Source organism: Semicossyphus pulcher, unplaced genomic scaffold (genome assembly GCF_022749685.1).
Source record: "Semicossyphus pulcher isolate SPU_LCO1_2020_fin unplaced genomic scaffold, fSemPul1.0.p SCAF_13, whole genome shotgun sequence".
In the NCBI taxonomy this organism is placed as follows: domain Eukaryota; kingdom Metazoa; phylum Chordata; class Actinopteri; order Labriformes; family Labridae; genus Semicossyphus; species Semicossyphus pulcher.
Genome location: NW_027211637.1, coordinates 23212821 through 23234130, shown reverse-complemented (window position 1 = coordinate 23234130; position 21310 = coordinate 23212821). Strand labels below are relative to the sequence as shown.

Here is a 21310-nt window from a genome sequence, read left to right as displayed (position 1 = left end):
TGCTTTGCATTGCAATGTGCGTGACCTAGAGGCAGGAAGTCTCTTGTGTTGAGGCAGACAAACTGACAGCCGAGGTCTGAATGTGGCATTAGGAGACCGGAGCACCTCGTAAATCAGTGGGAAGCAGACCATGAAACCCAATGGTGAGGATTCTTTGAGTCCTGGAGTGAAATGGAAAGTTTGTCCTCTCCTCACAAAGGAGAAATGTTGACCTTAAATCAGTCCAATGGCTGATTGGTTGCACGCTGTACCATTGACAAGCAACTACTATCTATGAGATGATACGATGTTTTGTTCTGCACAACTTTAAAGGTGCAAGCCAAGTTTTCTGTGCAGGCGAACAAGAAAATTTGTTCTTTTTTGCTGCTCTGTAATATATTTTCTGTCTGTCTTTATTCCAGGTGTACCCTCCAGAAGGAGTGTGCTCAAGGACTGTTGGCACGCTCCTGGATCAGCATGGGTGAAGGCCCCCAGCAGTGTCCGTCCATGACCCTGACACCCCCAGAAATCAGCGTCTCTGCAGACATCAAGGTACCATTACCTCCCTTTAATCACTGTTGTCCTTCACACTCACTTCATGCGTCAAACAGAAGTTACAGTTGTCTTTGTTATGTTTGTAATGGGGGCAGTGTATTTAAAGCTGATGAATCTGGATGTCTCATGACTATCTTTACAACCTGACACCTCTCACTATTATTATACACACTGTTATTATAACTCTGCTGATAAAGCCGTACCATACCAACACTGTTTGCTGCTGCAGCTCTCTCCACCAGACCTGTTTTTGCCTCATAGTACGTGTTGAGTTTCAAATGACAATGTTAAAACAACTTGACTATAATTTTCTACTGGTTCAATCGAGAAAAAGGACGCTGTACACCAGCTCGGACCATACAGTAGACAGATACTGAGAATGGCTGTCCATGTAATGGAGCAGTTAGCAGCTAAAGGGCAAGCTATTTCTCTTATATTTCCCACAGTAGTTGGTGGAGACCAAAAACAGAGAAAAAACAAAGCAAATATTCATCAGGCAGCCAAAAACACAACTCTGAATGAACTATAATGTTGCTTTGTACCTACTGGGGGGCTGCACGGTTATGCAGTGGTTAGCACTGTTGCCTCACAGCTAGAAGGTCACCGGTTCAAACCCCGGTAAGGTTTGGCCAAGGTGGGCCTTTCTGTGTGGAGTTTGCATGTTCTCCTCATGCATGCGTGGGTTCCCTCTGGGGTCTCCGGCTTCCTCCCACAGTCCAAAGACATGCTTGTAAGGTTAATTGGTGACTCTAAATTGCCCATACACCCATGTGGGTGTGAGTGCGAAAGGTTGTCTGTCTCTATGTGTCGGCCCTGTGATTGACTGACGACCAGTCCAGGGTGTACCCCGCCCTTCGCCCAATGACAGCTGGGATAGGCTCTAGCCCCCCCAACCCTGAACAGGATAAGCTGCTATTGGATGGATGGATGTACCTACTGGATGCGTCAATAAGCAACTTTTTGTTAACAAGTTTACTATATCAACTTTCATCACAACGAAAACTAAGTTAAACTCACACTAATCATTTGCTCTTTCACAGTTAGTCAGACTGTAACCCAGACACTTCGTGAGGTTTGTTAACATGCATCACGTTAGTCATAAAACACCAAACCAGCTGTGTGTAAAAGAACAGCTCACCGGTGGCGCAGCGTGAGACCGCATGCCAAACATAGCTGTGTTTTCCTCCCTCCTGCACGTGTGTGAGCAGTGGCTTTAACCGTTTACTGACAGTGATTAACTTGTGTTTTCATATTGGCCGGTGTTCAAAAAAAAAAAGTTACCTCTGAGCCTCCAGCTGCAAAACACACCTGGTTAGTGTTTTCGGTTTGTGCGACTCAGATTGGTTTAATTAGGACGGAGAGTCAGACACCTAATCCTCGGCAACAGCATCAGATCGAATTCATAAGAGGTTCTTCTATTTGAGATGCAGGAGTGCAAAAATATTGCAAATGTTAAACCGTAGAGATTACATTTTGGTCGAGGGATTTGTGCAAGTTGACCCGTGCCTGATGATTCTATGTAGAAATTGTCCCCAGTCAGTGCTGTAACGAAAACTCATTTTAAACTTAATTTATTGAAAAATTTGCAGCCAAGAAGTCATGTTTCTTCTCCGTCACCAGCTGCACTCACAGGGAGCACACTGGACTATAATTTTCTTCGTTAAGAAAATTAAGGTATTCACCCAGTTATACCCAGATTCAGACCTCCATCTGAGTCAGTGCAAAGCGTTAATACACCTTAGTTTAGTTAAGCATTAGCATGCCAGTGTAGTGTGTTGGCTCTAGCTCAACAGACGCCTTCGGATTAACATTAGTTTGTGTGTTCATTGAAAAATGAATTATGTCTGCAGATTTGTTACTCGTCATATTCTTTGAGAGCTTAGAGAGCAGCAAGATCAAATCTAACTGTCTGAGAAGTGACTTTAAATGGTCCATTCATTCATGTACAAAAGTGTCTCTGACTGAAACAGATTAATTGGCCCGATGGGCTGTCGCTGAAGTCGATAACACGTGTAATTCTCACTGGGTTTCCCTGAAAAGACAACAAAAAGATTGTTGCGAACTCCATTGAACGTCATTAAATGAAAATTAAATGGAGCTGCTCACACTTGATGAAGTTTACAGCAAATTTGTGACAAGAGAGGGCTCCAAGAGTGTCAGTGAAATTTAGCTTCATTGTTGTTAAAGATTTAATACACTGTGGCTTTCCATATTTGCAGTTTGATAAGTGTGTGGTGATGCAGATGTGTTTAAATAGCTGAATTAGCGCACTGTATTATTAAACCACTAAAATTATTGTGGAGATTTATTGCAACCAAATGATGATTTCATGATTCCAGTCCCGAACACACAAGTTCCTGTCGGGCAAGTGAAGAAATAAAATTTAAGCTTTGGCAACGCTGCAAAAGTTTTCAGACGAACAAAAAGAATCAAAGGTTCTCCTGCCGAGCTGAAAATGAAACAAGTAGAAAAAGCTCCGTCATAGCTTCCCGACTTTGATTATGAGAATCACTTGTTAAGATCTTTTATTCTTCACATGCACAGTTTCTTGTATTGCTTCGATTTGGGACACAGAGAAACTGTCATATATTGAGTTCTATACATAACACCAACAGTCTGATTTTAATCAAAGCTGGCAGGATGTGATATTCTGACAAAAGAGTGACTGCATCATAGTTGGAGTATGACATGTCAATTGTTGTTTTAAATAATTCTTCCAGTCAGTATATCATGTAACAGAAGCATAATAACAGAATGATAATTAGCTCCCTGAATTTTGACACTTGGAATATATTTGACCTTTAATTACTGCTCATAATTAGACGAGGCAGAGAGACGACAGGCCATTAATTGGTTCGTTAATCGTGGATATTTGCTTGTTATGTGGGTCAGTTTGGCTGGTCTGTAATAGATCTACCAGCTGCCAGAATCACAGGCATCCTTCAGAGCTACAGGAAGCTCAGCTCAAGGTTGTCTCCACAAACAGGAAGCAGCAGGCAGGAAGTCGGAGCTTTGGCCAGGAAATGATCAATTCCACCTAACAATGGAGCAGATTTTTAAGACATGTTAGGACATGTCGCCGGCCACTTCAGCTCGTATCTGCAGAGCCACAACACATGTCATCGTGCTCTTCCTCTCTGCTCAACAATCTTTGTCTACACGCCCCCCACCTCCACTTTACTTTTTTCTCACATTGAATTAATTTGACTGAAATTCCGTCATGTCGGTGAAGTGTTATTTTTCTCATTATACATCTGTCAAACTTCATCACAGATCCAGATATAGACATGAAAGTAGCACTCTGCCATCTGTTTCTTCATTGTGTGTTAGTTTCTCCAATTTTTGCCTGAACTCCTAAACACACTTGAAGTAATGCCAGCGATGTTCGACCTTTCTTTACGAAGACCAACAGTAGATGCATTGGATTTGAACAAATGTGATTAGGTATAAGGAATTGACCATGTTCACACAGAGGCCATTTTCCTCTGACGTGATATACGGGTATACAGGTAATGATGCTAAGGCTTGGGAAGCTCACAAGCTCACATGTTGCTATAATGTAATACTGCCATGTTCCAGGTTGTAAGTTGTGTAAGGGATGAATCATGATCATTCCATTGCTTCCCGGTTGATCAGAAACTTGAAAGTGATTGTGAAAATATATACATATTTCAAGTTACAACAACATATATGATAACCCTCTAATCCTCTAGCTACAGTCCGACCACGGCTAACGTTAGCATTCAGCCAATTACAAAACTACAAGCTAATATTACAGTTAGCTAGGAAGTGGCTGAAAGCTAATAGTACAGTTAGCTAGGAAGTGGCTTAAAGCTAATAGTATCGTTTGCTAGGAAGTGCCTTAAAGCTAATAGTAGCATTAGCTAGGAAGTGGCTGAAAGCTGGTACATACAGGATATAATAGGAAAGGTGTTTTACTAGTAAATTAACAGTAAAAGTTAGCTAGTTAGCTAGCAATTTACTTAGCCAACTTAATGTTAGCTAGAGATTGGTTAAATGTTCATGTAAGCTAACAGTAGCTAATGGGTTATTAAATGTGTTGTTTTACTTTGAAATATGACCCTATGTCCTTTCTGATTTTTTCTTTTTACTCGCTTATAAAACAGGAAGATGTAGAATTATAACAATTGTCAGATACCCTACATACAACTTACAACCTGGAACACAGCAGTACAACAATATAACCTTATTTGAGTTCCCCACCCTGGGAGTGACATCAGAAGGAAAATGGCTGCCATGTGATTATGGTGAATTAAAGATTAGCATCAATTAATTGTTTATGTTCATATGTTGTCTTAGGACGTCGGCATTCTGATAAACGGCAGTGTTCCTGATCTGGTCGGCTCCCGGGTGGAGTGTGAATACGCGCCTGGTGTTTCTACAGCTGCCACAGTGCACCTGGACTACGGCCCCGCTCAGATCCAGACCTGCCCCCTTCTCCCTAAAGAAAACTACAAACCAATCCCCCCCGGAACAGGTGAGAATGAACACAGGCATCCATTTGGCTCTGTGCCAGTGCCTCCAGCTATATCTCCCTACACAACAAATGTACAGTTACAGTATACGATGCTATTTTTCATTTAGAAGATGTTGAGCTGTATTAGGACAAGTTTAATTTCCCCTTTAGTCTTTCAAAATGTAGGACAGCGTGTGGCATGAGGACGTATCGCTGTCTAGTTTGTGTTATAACTGTGATAACATCTCGGATGGTTGACACATGCAGCATTGTTTACTTGCCTTTGTTTCTTCAGATCATCTGACTGTTTCTGTGGCGATAAAAGTGAATGGTACATCTGTGGTATCTGGGAGCTTCGTCATCTACGACTGTGAAAGGACTGGAGCAATACACCCCAAGACATCGTGAGTCACACATTCATTGTCGTCGCTGTTTATCTCAAATTCTTGATTTGTTTGGGATTTGGGATGCCTGGCAAACTAACAGTATCATTCTGATCCCTTTATATCCGAAATCATTCACTTAGACAGAATGGTGGAAGTTAAATAAGTTCATTTTCTCGGGTTGTGTACTTGCTAAAATGTTGAGGTATTTCTACCTTGCTTGTGTAAAAATGTATACTACTTTATGCTTATTCTTAACTACATTTCAGATGACAGTTTTGTACACTTTCCAACGCTACCTTTGTCTGACAGTTATAGTTATTGGCAGAGTAAGATTAAGATTTCACATTTAAAAAGCACTAAAAACCTTATGAAGTACACAAAAATACAATAAAGCAGTGTCTAGTTTGGGTACCTTGTCATTGTTTACATGTCTATAAGATGTTAAACAACAATTTGAGATTAAAGAGGGCAATTTAAAACCAATATTTCCCCCAACAACGGAAAGATTAGAAAAAAATTCCAAGACACGAAAACAAATTTGTAGCGCTGAAGTTTCTTTTTTCCCCTTTCCTAACAAATCATTCATCTCGTGACTTCCAAGGTTTCTCTTGTGACCCTTTGGAGGGGGCTGCCCTGCAGACTGGAATCCTCTGGAGTAAAACAACCTCACTGTTTAAGAAGTAGTTACAAGTAGCTCTGCTCAGCTATTACAGGAAAAGTCTGCTTACTCATTGATGCATTAGTATTAAAAGTATAATAATGTAATACCCAAAAATATGTCAGACTGTGACAGCACTTCTCTGCAGCATGAGTGCTTTACAAGTGCATTTTGCTGATAGTATATTTGAACATGTAAAGAAGGATTTTAAGTGCAGGACTGGTACTTATAATGGATTATATTTACATTCTTTTATTGCAACTTTTTCCTAAGTACAGGATCTGAGTAGTTCTTTCACCACTGCTTGGACATTCATTCTTGATTTCCAGGCAGTCCTTCAAAACAAACCTTCCTAAAATGAGACCTAAATACATATAAACTAGGGTTGTATCCATCCCTAAACAAAGGGCTTCTGCCGAGCCACAGCAAATGTCAGCTCGAGTCTCTGTGGCAATAGATGTGCACACATAGCTGGAAGCTAAAACAGCAACGCTTCTCTGCTCTGTCTCGAAGGCCTTTCCGCTTTGTCCCTAACCTCTTCCTCTCATGTTTTTTTTCCTGGCCTTCTATTTATTCCCCAGTGGGTAAATATTGCCGACACGTCCTCTTGGAGGGCTTATTGTGTGTTTGGCTTGCTCAGGGTTTCTCAGTGAAGGATCAAATGTGGGATTAATATGCTGTAAACGTTAAGCCAGAGGAAATTGGATATGTATGTCTGGCTGGTCATGTTGATGTTTGTTTTTGTAAAGGACTGCGACTTGTATGGCCTGGTCACAAAGAGGGTTTTCTCATAGCTGGAGGCAATCCAGCTGGCTTCCTCCTGCATGTTGTACCATGTCAGAGGATCCACTTTATCTGATGGGCAGATCCCAGGCTTAGAAAGGCATCAATATGTGTGTGCGTGTGTGTTTGACTGATTCCCTCGGATCGAAAATTGTTAGGGTGTGTCCCCTTTGTTCACGTTTTGAAAACAGACGCGATGTGTGAACACAGCAGTCGCAGGTACATGTGTGTCAGACTGCACCCAATATGCGCGCGGCCTCGGTGCTCGGCGAGGTCCGTGAGTGTGAAATTAGACGGTGGATTGTTGAAGGTGATAATGAGCAAAGTGCCATTCTCACAGGATGAGCATTGGACTGCAAACTGCGGAGCTGCTATACTCTATCTGATTTTAATCACTTCAAGCTGTTTTTTTTTAATAATCCCTAAAGAGTCTTATGAGCCACACCTCCTCAATGAAGCCAGATAAAGTGTCTTTGTTCTGGGCTTTATGAGGAAAGCCAGCACTTAGGGTTTTTTCATGTGTTTAAGCTGAAATCTGTATAACGTCTGTAATTATGGCTAATGTCTGTGCAAACCATAAAGGTCGCATAGGAATTATTCTAAAAGTAGCAACTGCAAACACATATGTGATAATGGAAGATCTGCCATCCCATAATATTTTATTTTCAGTGGTGGACATTAATTACTGTTAACTGTACACATGGGAATGGGAATATGGGAAATGTAGGATCAAGCCTTTTTGGAGATTGGTCAGTACCAGGACTAAATTCCAAATATCTTTGCTTCTGTTGATGCAATTTTGACTGCAATATTTTCACGTGTCAATTGGAAGTCCACCAAATTATTGCAAGTGCAACGCTAAGCTTTTGGAGTGCCCCTTTAACCAGTCCGACTGTAATAAATCATAATAAGTGATAAAATAGAGAAAATATCATCAGCTGATGTAGTAAAAATGTGGCAAAAATGACATTTATTTTTCGTTGTTAGTTTCGGAAATAGCTTGACTACATAGCGTTAACAATTCAGGCTTAAAATATGTGTGTTTGTATGTATATATATGTGTGTGTGTGTGTGTGTGTGTGTGTGAGAGAGAGAAAGTGATGAGACAGTTCTCCCATGACCCGTTCAGAGTGGTCACTAAGGCAGTGTTAATGACAACCAGACGATTCAGCATTCCAGTCTCACCAAACAGCCCAGTAGGACAACAACCTAACCTGCCCTCTCACTCTGTTCCTCTCTCTACCTTTCTCTCAGCCACACACACAGAAACACACACACTCTTTCTCTGTTGTATTTGCTTTCTATGTCTCCCAAGTTTTGGCACTTCTCTTTTCTTTTTCCCTCTTTCTACTCGTTTGTCTCTGTCCGTTTGCTCCCCTCTCCCTGGGTTCCTCTCTATCCCTCCCCGTGAAACGTATTTCGTCTTTGACAGAGACGTGATTGAGGATGTGTGTTTAACCGCTGTGTCCACTGAGAGGCCCTGAGAGTGTTAGCCTAACTGTGTATTTAGTGTGCGTGTGCTTGTATGGTCATGATGACTTGGGGTGGGCAGTGTTGAGGGGTATTTACTGTCCGTGTTAGGTCAAGCAGAGAGAGAGAGTGTGCGAACAATCTTTGTGTGTGTGTGTGTGTGTGTGTGTGTGTGTGTGTGTGTGTGTGTGTGTGTGTGTGTGAGGCCATTTGTGTGGGTGTGTAAACTGTAGGTGTTTTAGTGGGACAAAAAGGGAGTCAGGGAAAACAGAAAAGCTGCAGCTGATAAGAGCCTTGAGGGGGCCGTCTGCTTCTAATCAGAACACACACATACACGCACACACACGATTCGATTACGTTTCCCCGCCCCCTTGCACCCATCCCACTCCTCTTCCCCGCCAGTCTAAAGACCCCCTCGGAGCCCGCTATCACTGGAGGCGCTATCACTCCTGGTGTGGGACATCTGTCTCTTCCTGCAGGCAGTACAGTGACACACACTCGACTCACACACATGCTGTAGAGTGGAGGTGCTCCACTTTTAGTTCAGTTTATCAGAAGACACACACACACATTTGTATTCCATCCACGGTATAGATAAATCGAATCTATTTCCCCCAAACACTGTCATGAATCTTCTCAACTAACCTTCAAACCTTAATCTTAAAGACCATATCACCTGAATGCAAAAGCTGCATATTGACGATATTTTTATTAAGGTGGTGTCAGATATCTCAGAAATTATCCTCAAAAGCTCACAAAACAAAACACAATCTGTTTGGCTTGATATGACTCAGGGTTAGAAATCAGGGTGAACCAACCATCCAAACTAAACTTAATTCTAATTTAAAGCCAGTATATCTAAGATGCCACACTGTGATTTATGGAATAATAATGCACCAAAAACATAGTTTAAAGTGATATAACAGCACATTAGGGGGGCAAACTTGTTAAGCATTGGCAGCTACGAAATCTAATTATGCTTACATTAGCAACCATATGCTACTAGTCTCACCCGAGCCAGTAGGCTGTAGCAGCTAAATTAAGCGAGGATATGTATTCATTACTTACCGTATTTTAAATTTTCATTTGTAAGATGCAGAGTGTGTTATTTCTTCTTTCCAAGGATATGTAGTTTTGCTTCGAGGGATAATGCTGCTGATATTCTATATTTTTGTTACTTTCAACAAATCCCATTAAAAGCCAACTAAAACTGCGTTAGTCCGTCCGTCCGTCAGTACTTTCTGGCTTGTGCTATGTGTGGCTCTCAGCTCCTACGCTCATTCGTTCCTTCTGAATATTTATCTTTAACAACTGGTCAGATTTGTATGGATCCATTTTTTTAAAGACCTAATAATTTCCTAGAAAAGCTCAGCTCTGTCGTTTTAAACTAATGTGACTCAAACAGGAGTCAATTGTGTTTTGTTAGGGACTTTCTCCTGCTGCAGATTCGTTGCTCTTGTGTGTAATTAAATCAGCAGGACAGGAAAAATGTCAATGTGCCCATTTTGGTAATATCCGTCATGATGAAGGACTGGGTTATCCGGTGCGATTGTGGCTTTTTGTTGATGTGTTTTTCATAGATAAGCTTTGATGATTTAAAAAGCTTTGATGTCCATTACATCACATGAAATGGAAATTTGCCCATAGCGTTCTTATGAGCCTTAAGAGCCACTTAAATAGTTTAATATGAGCAACAATGAAGCTCTATGGCACAAAGGAATAAGCTATACAAGACTTTTTATACATAGAAAATACTCGTTGGTAGGCCTTCACAAACATATATACTGCCTTTATACTTGCCATGTAAATTAGCCAATTTTCCTTAAAGTTCTAGAAATAACTTCATAAAACTGTAACTTCTAATGCTTTTATTTTGCATTTTTACTGCCTTAAGCCTATGTCGTCTAATTTCCTGTTTTGATGAAAGCGGCTTTTATTTTGGAACGACTCTGGTAAGGAGACTTCCTGCTGACCGCGACAGTTACGTTAGTGAGGAGAAAAGGTGAAATGAAAGGTAAACGAGGGAAATGTTTTATGTCTTAACACCCCCCGAAGAAGCACACAGTTAGTTTCTGCCGAAATATTGTAATTTTTTTTAGATATTCTTCTGAAATAGCTCATGCTAACTAGCAGTTTAAGCTAGTTTTGCGTTAATTAACATATTTTTCTATGTTTGTGGTATATGTAACCAGCTTTAAAGTTGGTTTGGGGATTTCAGATATATCTTAAAATCATAAGTTTAAGTGTAAGACAATATTTCGGTGTGATATGCTAAATGCCAAATGTAATTGATGTAACGTTTTCTAAAGGAGGCGTGTCTTTAATGTACGTGGGCGTTTCTTGGACAAATGAGCAAGAATCACCAAGGAGTCGACAAGCTGCTTGCTTATGGACCTATTTGCCCTCACTTAGGTAGTGTTAAACTCAAAATGGTACTAACAGAGATAGAAATACGGGAGACAGAAATCACACACATCATCATTTAGCAGCCTGGGTGTTTATAGAGAAGTGCTTTGTTTCATCTCTGCAGATTTGGCCCAGTTTGACCTCCTGGCTGTCTGTGTTGCAACTGTGGAATGAATGTGTCTGCTTCTGTGACTAATCATTACTTCCTTTTTTATTAAAGCTAAACGTTGAAGCCTATAATCAGTTAAACCTCAGAGTTTATGTTACACTCAAAATGAATCAGAGACAGCAACTTTTGAAATAACTGTATTTATCGCTGCATGGGAACAGATTAAAGGGGAGGAAACAGGCCAGATTTGTTTAAATTACTTCAAGCTTTCTGAACTTTTTCCATGAATGTGTATCCTTTATCAGATGTGTGAGCTGCCTGAGCACCAGATGGAAGTGTTACTGGGACCAAGAGAACCACCTCTGTGTCTCCAATAAAGATGAGTCAAAGACCAACCTGTTAGAGGTGAGTAATTCTGCTCTTTAAAACAATCCAACAACTAAACAGACACCAGGAGGATCTCATAATATTAAGACCCCACTTGTCAGAGTCTCAGACATAATCCAGACTCTTCTGACCAACTACTTCAAGTTTGCTGTAATGATCTCCAGACGGGTTAGGCAACAGCAATCATGTGGTAATTCAGTATGAGGTTTCAAGTGTCTCAACTACAGCATGTAGAAATGTTGCAACCTTCTATTAAAACTCAGGAGGTTCTGGTTTAACAGACTCCTTACAGGCTATTGTACCATTTTAAAGCTCCTCAGTCCTCCTATAAAGTTTTTGGCAGTTATTTTGATATTCCAGCATGTGGAAGAGTACATTGTCCTTGTTTTTATAGGGCATTATTACTGAATGTCATGACTGCTTGTTGCAAGCGAAGTGGTAAATCTACACCTACATTTTCAGCTATGGTTTTTTACAACCCTTCCTCTTAAGTAGGTGACTGTACAAATGGATTATGTAGATGTTTGTTTATGGAGCCCCAAGAGGGTGTAAACTACTCTAAAAAGCAAACAAACCCAGTACTGTAAAAGGTTTGGCACACGCACATGAAAAGGCTGTGAAACTGGGTAAAATTATCCAAAACAAGAATATCCTCATTGAAACAAATTACAACTCCCCGGATACTACTGTGCTTTGTGCGTGTTCCTAACAACAAGCAGACTAAGTCAGTCATTGTGTTATTGCTGTCCCCCAAGGAGTTTTATCGCCCTTCCAGGTCTCATGACCTGTGTGACGAGGCATCCTCCCCACAGACTGTGCCCCTCAGGACGAGGGGGGTCTGACAGTACTGGTCCCAGTGAGAGAGGGGAGGATGTGACTCACAGTCCTCTGGTCAGCTGCTGGTTAAGCGGTGTTGTCGTAGTATTAAAGTGTTTTATTACCCTGCATGTTTAACACTCAGTTTTATCACATTAGACCCCCCCGGAAAGGGAAAGAGCTGTTTTGTTAAACAACTACTGTAATAAAGACATCACTGCGTTTTTCAAAGCAAATAAAACCTAGTCAGGCGTGCAGTTTAAGATCCCAAGATACACAAATACAAACAAATGAACGCACAAGAGGCTCATGCTTTTCTAGTCACTTTTTTGTTATTTAAATTTGGACTCTGTTCGGATGTGAAAAGACTCCATTAAGCCTTTGTAATGTAGGTCATAAGGAGATGAGTTTTTCCGTTTCTGCTGATCCCATCACAGTGTCCGGTGGGTCTGTTTTTCTAATCCCTCATCGTCTTTCTATTTGAAGCTATTGTTGTCTCCCTCAGAGCGAGACTTTACCCCCTCATTTCCTTCTCCTCCAGATAAACAGGACAGGTATTTTGGGTAGCGGATGTGTGCCGGGGAGCCATTGTTTTCTTTAACTCCAATATGTCACTTCCTGCCCCCAAACCCCACCTCACCACAGAATGCGGCTTCCTGTCCCAGCCTGGTCGCCTCAGAGGTTCCTCCATCACCATCAGGAATGGCTCAGGACTTCACCTTATCCCTCAGCAACATCCAGGAGGTACGCCAGACAACCCTCCAGCGATGGAGCTGGACTTGGACTTTGTCCAAAATGCATGTTGTGAAAATGATTGGAATAAAACAGAAGCATATGGCATGTTTGCTTCAAGCTGAGTTAAACACAGATGGAAATTTGTGTGCTTTTATTTAGGTCAATGAATGAGCAAAACCTGAGTGCGGGTGATCTCCATGTTGTGAGACAGATATGAAAGTGAAGAATGAGCGAGTGTCTTTATGCTTATGTTGCTCTCTGCTCAGCTGTTTGGGCCCACCATGCATCTGGTATCAAACTGTGACTAGCTGAGTTGTGCCTCTGTCAGCACAGCGTACAGTACAATGTGCAGTCGGTCTGAGGCAGCACTCACGCGGCAGGAGCTTTAATTCACTCGTGTTCGTTTTAAAATCGGCTACTCCTTCCAGATCAGTTTTTTAAACTCCTCATTCTCATCCTTAATCCACGCTGAGCGAGTCAGACGCTGATCCTGCATCACTGATAAGGACACGGCTGGGATCTCTAAAAATTCCTGTGCCGACTAGTTGCCAGGCGTGGTCAGTCACACGCCTAACCCTGGCTGGCCTTTCCAGCCCTCTCCTGGTGTGTTGCTATGGTGACAGACATTGAGTCACATACAAAACCCCTCACACATACACACAGTTTCTCAGGACAGCCTGGATGTGCTTTCGCTATTGATACTTCTCTTTATTATGAAAGTTTCTACAAACTGTTTGGATAACGTCTTCATCTTGTCAGAAAGTCAATAAGCAGTAAGTGTGGTGTCACTTATATTGGTGCTTTCCAAAAACTCTCACCATCACTCCGACCCCTCTGGAATTTGTGTTGTATTTAGTTTTGGTTCCCACACTTTTAAAAAACTTAAAATAAATTATTTAGACTTAATCCTGATAAACATTCGTACCAAAACATTTAGCAAAAGCAGATGCTTGCAAGTTTGTCATGCAGTTCTATTAAAGTAGTTCTCTTACTGAGCAGAGAACATTTTAACGTGCGGTATGTTGTTGAGTTTTCCAGAGTAAAAGAACCTGCCAGATGGGGGGGGGGAAAAAGCTTCTCTGGTGTCAAAAAGCAGAGAGAAATAGCAAAGTCATGGAGAGGGCGATCAAAGTAGACCAATTTAAGCTGGCTGAATTCACAGACAAATGATTTCTCCCACTTTAGGTACTTATCTTTTACTGCTCTTAGCTATCTGAGCTACTTTATAGCCTTCACATTATCCTGGCTCATTTAAACTCAGGGCTCTGATTTTTTAGAAAGAATGAATTCATATTCATTATCGTGGCTCCCAGATGACTTGCCAAGGTGTGGGAGTCCAGATGTTTATGAATATGAATTTTGAATAGATTGCATCTTTCCCTGGCAGGGACAATTATTGCGGGTTATTTCAGTTTCCTGGTTCTCTTTTGGAGTTGTCAATTGTTACCAGACGTGTTTGAGGGAGAGTTTTTCTTTGCAGAAGCCAGCTTCATTTCATTGCTCTCACTTTGGGTACTAAAGCAGTGATTATCTCACTCTCGGAACGGCAGAATATCACATTTAAACTGCTTGTTATTGTAGAAATGCTGCATATTGATTAAGACGAGTGATCTGCATAACAGGGGGAGAAGCTGGAGTGTGACTTTGGGACGGAGCAGCGATATGAGGCCTCATGGATGAACAGCACGACTGTCAAGTGCAGTGGAGTAACGGTAAGTATAGACCAAGAAGTCAATTTTCCAGGACTTTATAAAGATCAGTTAAGCTCTTGTTCAGTAACTCTGCATTTACTGGTTCAGTGTGCTCATTATTGTTCAGTTTAACAATAAGTCGTAAGTTGTTTTTATTGCAATTATTGCAGGTTAAGAACCCGTTATTATCTCAAAAACAATGCATGTAGAGGCAAAATGACATAACCCTGTACCTTTCTGTCCATGCAGCTTTCTACCAACCAAATGAGTCAGATATACCACCTCAACCTGCGGAAGAAAGGAGACTTCAGTGGACAGGGGGGAGATATTTTTGTCGACAGCCCTCAGCCCATGAGAGGTACGACGCCGCACTCATAATTATGTAGACGTGTGAAAAAAAAACAAATGAAAAATCATCTTCCACGCTTCAGCTGTTTGCTCAGCTCTCCTGTATTTGCATCGTAATTAGACATTGACAAAAAACAAGGAAAAAATCTGACATTGCTGCCACTGTTGCTCCCAGAATGCATTTCACCTAGGCACAAATGTTTTCTGATGAGATTGGTGGATTTAATTAAACCTGGAGAAAAAATAAAGAACCGCTTACAGGGACAAACAGTGTTAGACTGGCTTTCACTTGGAATAATAGTAGTGCGTGTATTACAACACATAATTTGCCAACAACTAGTAATTTCCCATAATATCATACTCTGCTGCCATCTAATTACACATAATGATTATAGAACTTAGGGAGCTGCAATTTAAGGTGTTAGCAATGGCTCTTACCAGCCGTGTCCTCATGTATTGTTCAAAATACAATATGAGCTCCATGACGACAGCGAGATAATGAAAAGTGGCGTGCATGTTGTTGAACTTGGCATGTTGTTATAGTGCATATGCAAGCCAGTGCTCTCCTATCCCAGTCCCAGATGTGCTGTTCACAGTCCATGTGTCTAGCATGTGAACAACAGCCCTGGACCTCTGCCAGACACTCTGTTAGCTGTTAGCGGACATGACGGTTGCTTCATAACATGCAGAGTCATCAAATTTAAATTTATCACACACAGGCACACACACGGGCACGCAGACACTGTAATATGCACACAAATGCATGCACAGATGCACATGCAGGGATACAAATGGGACTTCGCACTGGGAGGCACATTGGAACAGAACCATAATCATCTGTTTCTCCCTGGCTTTGTTCTCCTCGACTCCATTAGCTCTTTTTTTCTGGTTTATTTTTATAGCCCTGAATGTATCATCCTGCAAATGCTTTTTATTCACAACATGCCGCCCATGTGGTTTACACGAGGTAAAAAAAGTAATTTAGAAGTCTACAGTACCTTACCTTAACCAGACACAGTTCAGAAATGTTCAATTACAATATAATTGCCAATCTGTTTCTCCCATACGTCCCATCTCCCTCTAGTGGAGGTGTACAACTGTAAGGTGGGGAGTTCGGACTGTTCCCAGTGCTGGGGCCGGGAGGATCAGCTCCACCTCTGTGGCTGGTGTGAAAACAGCTGTAGGCCGCGGGATGACTGCCAGCCCATCAAGGATCAGTGTCCCGCTCCTGAGATCCACAGGGTAAGATCACAAGTTAAACATGCACAAATGTAGGCTACAAGTGTTTGCATTCATCCTCCTACATGCTCCACTGCCTCCAGGCTCTATTTTCAGGCTATAAAATGTTGAATCATGGGGTCACTCACATGGTGCGGCGCCCCTCTGCCCTATCTGTCCAGTGTCAGCTGCTGAGGGAGCGTTTGAATAGAGTCTCATTAAAGCGGTTCGCTCAGTAATAACACTAACATTCACTTAGCTGCAGCCCTCGGGGGACACACGGGAGTCGATCTGCAATCACTCAGGAGGCCATGGGAACACCTTCTGCCCCGTGTAACTACAGTATGTAAGGAAAGCTATTTGTGTAGGGCTCTTTGTGTGGAAAGCCACAGAAACTAAGAAAGCAAACAAGAACCATGAGAGGTTTTAGATGTGTGACCACAATAAGAGCAAAACCACACTGGTGAAAGAATAAAGAAGTGTTTATCTCACACAGGATCTCACGGCGGTCATTTCACAATGGTCATCTTAAATACCGCCAGAACCTGTCTTTCATTAAACTGTTTACAGAGCTCATTTGAATGATCATATTTAATTGTCTGTCCAACTGGAATGGGAAAGTGTTTAGATGCGTCTTCCAAGCCTTTTTTTTTTTTTTCTCCCGTTACCGAGCGCTTCTATCAGAGACAGCCACGGCAGGCGGTCATGGGAAGCACGGCTCACATGAGACCCAGTCGGCCTGAACTTCCTGTAGATAAAACCTGGTCGGCCCAGGAGAATAAGCGAGCAGAACAAAGCAGGCAAACACGCACACACACACAAACGGGCCCACAGTGCGTCACACAAATAGGCCATATTGAAGCATTCATGATCATCCCTCTTTCTTTGTAGCTGTCAGCAAACTGTGACTAACAGGATGCTCTGTGAGAGTCAAACTTGTGTGGACTTCTTATGTGACTGAAGTTAGCTGGGCTGAGATGCCGTATGCGTGGGTTGGCCATTGTTGTAGTGCTCTCTCTCTCTCTCTCTCTCACTCTCACACACACACACACACTCCCACTGGCTCTCTCAGGAGAGCGAGCTGCGGAAAGGATACTGGGGCTGTGGTTCTTTTCTGTTGGGTGTATGATGCAATGCTTTGGCAGCCATGTTTTTCCCAGAGAATCCACTGGGGTTTGAGCCCGAGTTCTCCGGCTCGCGGAGGAAAAGATCAGCTCTCTGTAAACATTCACACACACAGATACGGCAGCAGCTCTTTGTTTTATATATTTACTGACTGTGTGAACAGCTTTGATAATTATATGCGTTTTTCTTCCTCTGCTTTGTCACATGCAATCTGTATCACAATATAGTAGTACCCAAAATATCAATATTATGTAGGAGGATTTTATTACTCCCTTACACCATCTAATTGTGAAAGATGCTCTTGATTTAATGCAGTGACACAACACAATGGAGACATTTATTATCTCTACGGGGCCTTTATTCTCATGTTGTGTGTGGGCTAGCCATAGTGTTTAAAAAAACATTGATTAAGGGTACTTCGGCTTCGAAAACAGGAACTGCCAAACATAGTTTATCCACGACTTGAAAAGAAAAGGAGAACAGAGGGATCTGAGTGAGACGTGAATGCTTTGGGAGAGAGGATGGAGAGCTGTTTGGACAGAGAAAGGGTGGAGAAGGGTACAGTTTAGTGAGAAGCCTTTTCCTGTTTTTGTCCTCACGTCCTTCTTGATTAGTGTGATGCAGGAGAGCCGGAGTGAGGAGAGGAAGATAAAAGCTCTGGCCTCGACGTGATCTATCCAAAGCAAAAAAAACAGCTGACAGAAAACATATGGATTTTATAAGTTAGGTTGTTATCTGGTGCAGGTTGGAGTATTTTAGATACAGGGATGGGGAGTAAATCAAACACGTTTAATGGCTTCAACATTCCTCGTGGAGTTTTTTTTTTGCAGACACATTCACACCGTGTGAGCTCCCTGGAGGCCTGGCAGAGTTTGTGCTGTAAATCAAGACTCGCAGACTTGTAAGAGGTGTAAATGAACAGCATGCCAGCTGATGTTGATGTCAGTGCTCAATGGCACCACAGAGACTAGCTAGGTGCTATGAGATGCATAGTGATAATAAATAACTCCTGCCTACTGCTGAGCTCCGTAGAGAGGGTGGGTGCTTTCGTGTGCATGTCTAACATGCTTGTGCAGTCGTGTTCACACATAAATTTATGCGGCGTGTGCATGAAAGAATGTAGGTATGTGTTTTAGTCGAGGGAAGTGGTACAGGGTGGTCACACTTAATATCCAAGAGCTTAATATAACCACAAAAACATTTGCATCACTTCCTGTGGTGTAGATCCCACAGAAATAGTGCAAGTAATGGGTGGTTTCCAACAGTTTGTTTTCACACGGTATTAAAAGTAATACGCTCTTTCTTTACTCAACCGCATTCCCCCCTTTTGGCTGGGAAATATATGGTTTATTTATCCGCGCTGTCACTCTAGCGGGCTTCAAAATTATCTGAATGCAGAGCCGAGCCTTGTCCTCTCACCTAGACCAAACAGAAGTGCTGTTTTCATTCTTAAGCTCGGTGTCTGATAGAGCCGGAGCCAGGCTAATAACACAGTGGGGTCACAGTGACCTCGGCGCAGCGAGGGGGGTCATTCAGAAAAAGCATGCTGGGCTAGCTATGCTACAGTGGCAAGATGAGGGTAGATTGCTTCTGTCTGGGCGTCGGAGATGCTATCTGAAAAGCTGTGTTTCCGTGGTGATTGGAGAGGTGACGGTCCTCTCCTTTTCTTTCCGGTGCTCCTGAGTGGAAAGTTAAGAGACCAAAGGCGAGGGCTGAAATGATGCATGGGAGTCTGCCTCTGAACAACAGCAGAAATGGGGCTAAGGAATTTGACAGAGCAGACGCAGGAAAACAGATGAAAGGGAGTAGCACTGTGCATTAATTCCCCTGTTGAGGCTTTGCTCTCTCACCACCACCATCAGCATTCACTCTCCTCTCGACACTCAGTTCCCTAAATTGCCTCCCCACTCATCCACCTTTCTGTTGCGCACTCCACCTCGCCTCTCCAGCCCTCTCTCTCTCACTCCGCCTGTCTCTTGTGGGATGTGAAGGGGGCTCTTAGCCTGCTCTTTATTTGCATGTGCTGTAGAGGATTAGAGGCTGAAGAGTCTCAGACTGGCACAGTTAAGAGTCTCCTTTGTGTGTGTGTGTGTGTGTGTGTGTGTGTGTGTTTATGTGCGTGTATACTAGAACTGTGTGTCTATTCTATTAGATCTCAGTCTTTAGCAGAAGAACACTTACACAGGCCACTTGTCCTTATCTCCCCGTGTGCCACACTCCATGTCAACATCAGAGACCGCATCTCCATTCTCTTAATCCTCCGTCACGTTCATTATCACACGCTTTAGTGGAACAGTTTTAGGGAGGTAATCTACTGATGAGCTCTAATTTATTGTGCATATTACAGGGGTTTATCACAGGCTTTTGTTTCTCCCTGTTCATTTCCTCCCTTTGTCTTTGTCAGATCTCCCCCCTGAGGGGTCCAGTGGATGGAGGCACCCTGCTGACAATACAGGGCAGGAACCTGGGCCGGCGGGCTGGAGCAGTAAAGGTCTCTATTGGAGATGTGCCATGTACCATCCTGCCTGAGCTCTACACGGTCTCTGTGGAGTAAGTACTATAACATATGGCTGCATAATGATCTACAAATTTGCACCTATAGGCTTCTGTCAACTGAGCAAGTGTTTGCTTAAGCATAGCAGCGTGCCCTGTCGGTTTTTTCTTTACATTTCCATCAGCTTGTTTTTGATTAATTACGTTTTACAGGATCTGCTATTAGGAAGTAAGGGGGGCAGATTTAGGGAACAATGTCGGAAAGCGTTACAGTTAATAAACCTTAAATATATTCTGACATGTGGATCCCAGTCCTGGACACAGTTTACAACCAGGACTGAACCAGTGAAAATAAATGACTTTACAGTGAGATCTACCTGACTTATTTATTTAATGGATGGAGAAAGCTCCCAGACTGGAGGCCTTATGTGCAGAGAAAAGCATACAACTAATGAATGGGGGACGTTCGTAATATAAGGCACATTATTTCTTAAGGGACTCATCGTCTTCTTTAAAATTCTTCGGGTGTACTACTGTATATGTAAAAAAAATTATTAAGCAGCCTTTTGTTGCTCCCGAGGGAGATGCACATGCCGACTACACAGTTGGAAAAGGGGAATTTGAAATGAAAGAAGTGAGGTGTATGCGCAGCTAGCAAACATCTGTAGTCCACTCCTAATCTCTGCTCAAGGCTAGCGTCTTGAGGCTACATTAGCCAGCTCTAGCATAACACAACTGAATATCTGATCAAACTGCGTTGTTGTATTGTGTCTAATGTAAGAGTATTTTTTAGTAGTAGTTTAGAGAGTAGTTTTTAAACCGTCCATTTGTAGCCTGACAATGTTATAGATGAATAAATCTAAATTCATCTTTTAACTCTTAGCATATGAAAATGTTGCAACAAAAATAGAAATTATTGAGGGAAAAAAAATATGTTATTGGACCAGATCCACTTCAAACAAATATCCATAAGGTATAGTGGCGAGAAAACTTTAATATATGTACAGTTACTCGGAGGTAAAAGGATTGAAGAGTTGCTCACATGAGCCAATGATACTTTTCAGTTTCCTATTTTAAACAAGCTTTTATCTAAAGACACCCAACACGAGCCACTAAAAATAGATACGATTAGACAAATACATTAATCCCCACTGGGCAATCTTATTTCCCATCTAATCATCTCGTGCCGACAATGAGCAATATTCACAGGAAATACATGAATAACACAACCATGAAAAGCCATTTACTACCCTATTAAAAGCTAAAATTTTACTACAGATCCAAACCACATCTAAATAGGCTCATCAAAAAATCTTCCTCCTATGATTCCCCATTGTCGACCGTCCGCCGCTCACTAGTCCACCAGTAAATAGAACATCAACCGTCTCTGCATAGTTTCCTTTTCATGTATTCATGAGGCTAATTTTCACAAATATTATTATGCAGCTCACTTCTCATTTTAAATGACTCCATCGCCATCCCTCTGTAGCTCAGGGACCATCACACTGTCACCATGGAGACAGCAGGACCCCGTGTTGACACCGGCAAAACAGAGCTCAGAGGAAGTCGGTAACTCTACAGTTACATCCAAACTTCCATTCAGTATCTGTAATGTTCCTTGAATGGGACTGTTTATCTGGTCGTGCTCCACTGAAGCCAATCATTGTATTAAGA

General features: G+C 42.1%; 1 protein-coding gene across 1 annotated transcript in view; it reads left to right on the top strand.

The window, feature by feature from the left end:
• Positions 1 to 21310, top strand: part of plxnd1 (plexin D1) — a 66665-nt gene that overhangs the window by 13719 nt on the left and 31636 nt on the right. The window contains exons 5-13 of the mRNA XM_069659928.1: positions 402 to 531; positions 4855 to 5032; positions 5307 to 5415; positions 11129 to 11228; positions 12672 to 12770; positions 14384 to 14473; positions 14702 to 14810; positions 15885 to 16042; positions 19548 to 19693. Coding sequence (XP_069516029.1) covers positions 402 to 531; positions 4855 to 5032; positions 5307 to 5415; positions 11129 to 11228; positions 12672 to 12770; positions 14384 to 14473; positions 14702 to 14810; positions 15885 to 16042; positions 19548 to 19693 — 1119 coding nt within the window. The remainder of the gene's footprint in view (positions 1 to 401; positions 532 to 4854; positions 5033 to 5306; positions 5416 to 11128; positions 11229 to 12671; positions 12771 to 14383; positions 14474 to 14701; positions 14811 to 15884; positions 16043 to 19547; positions 19694 to 21310) is intronic.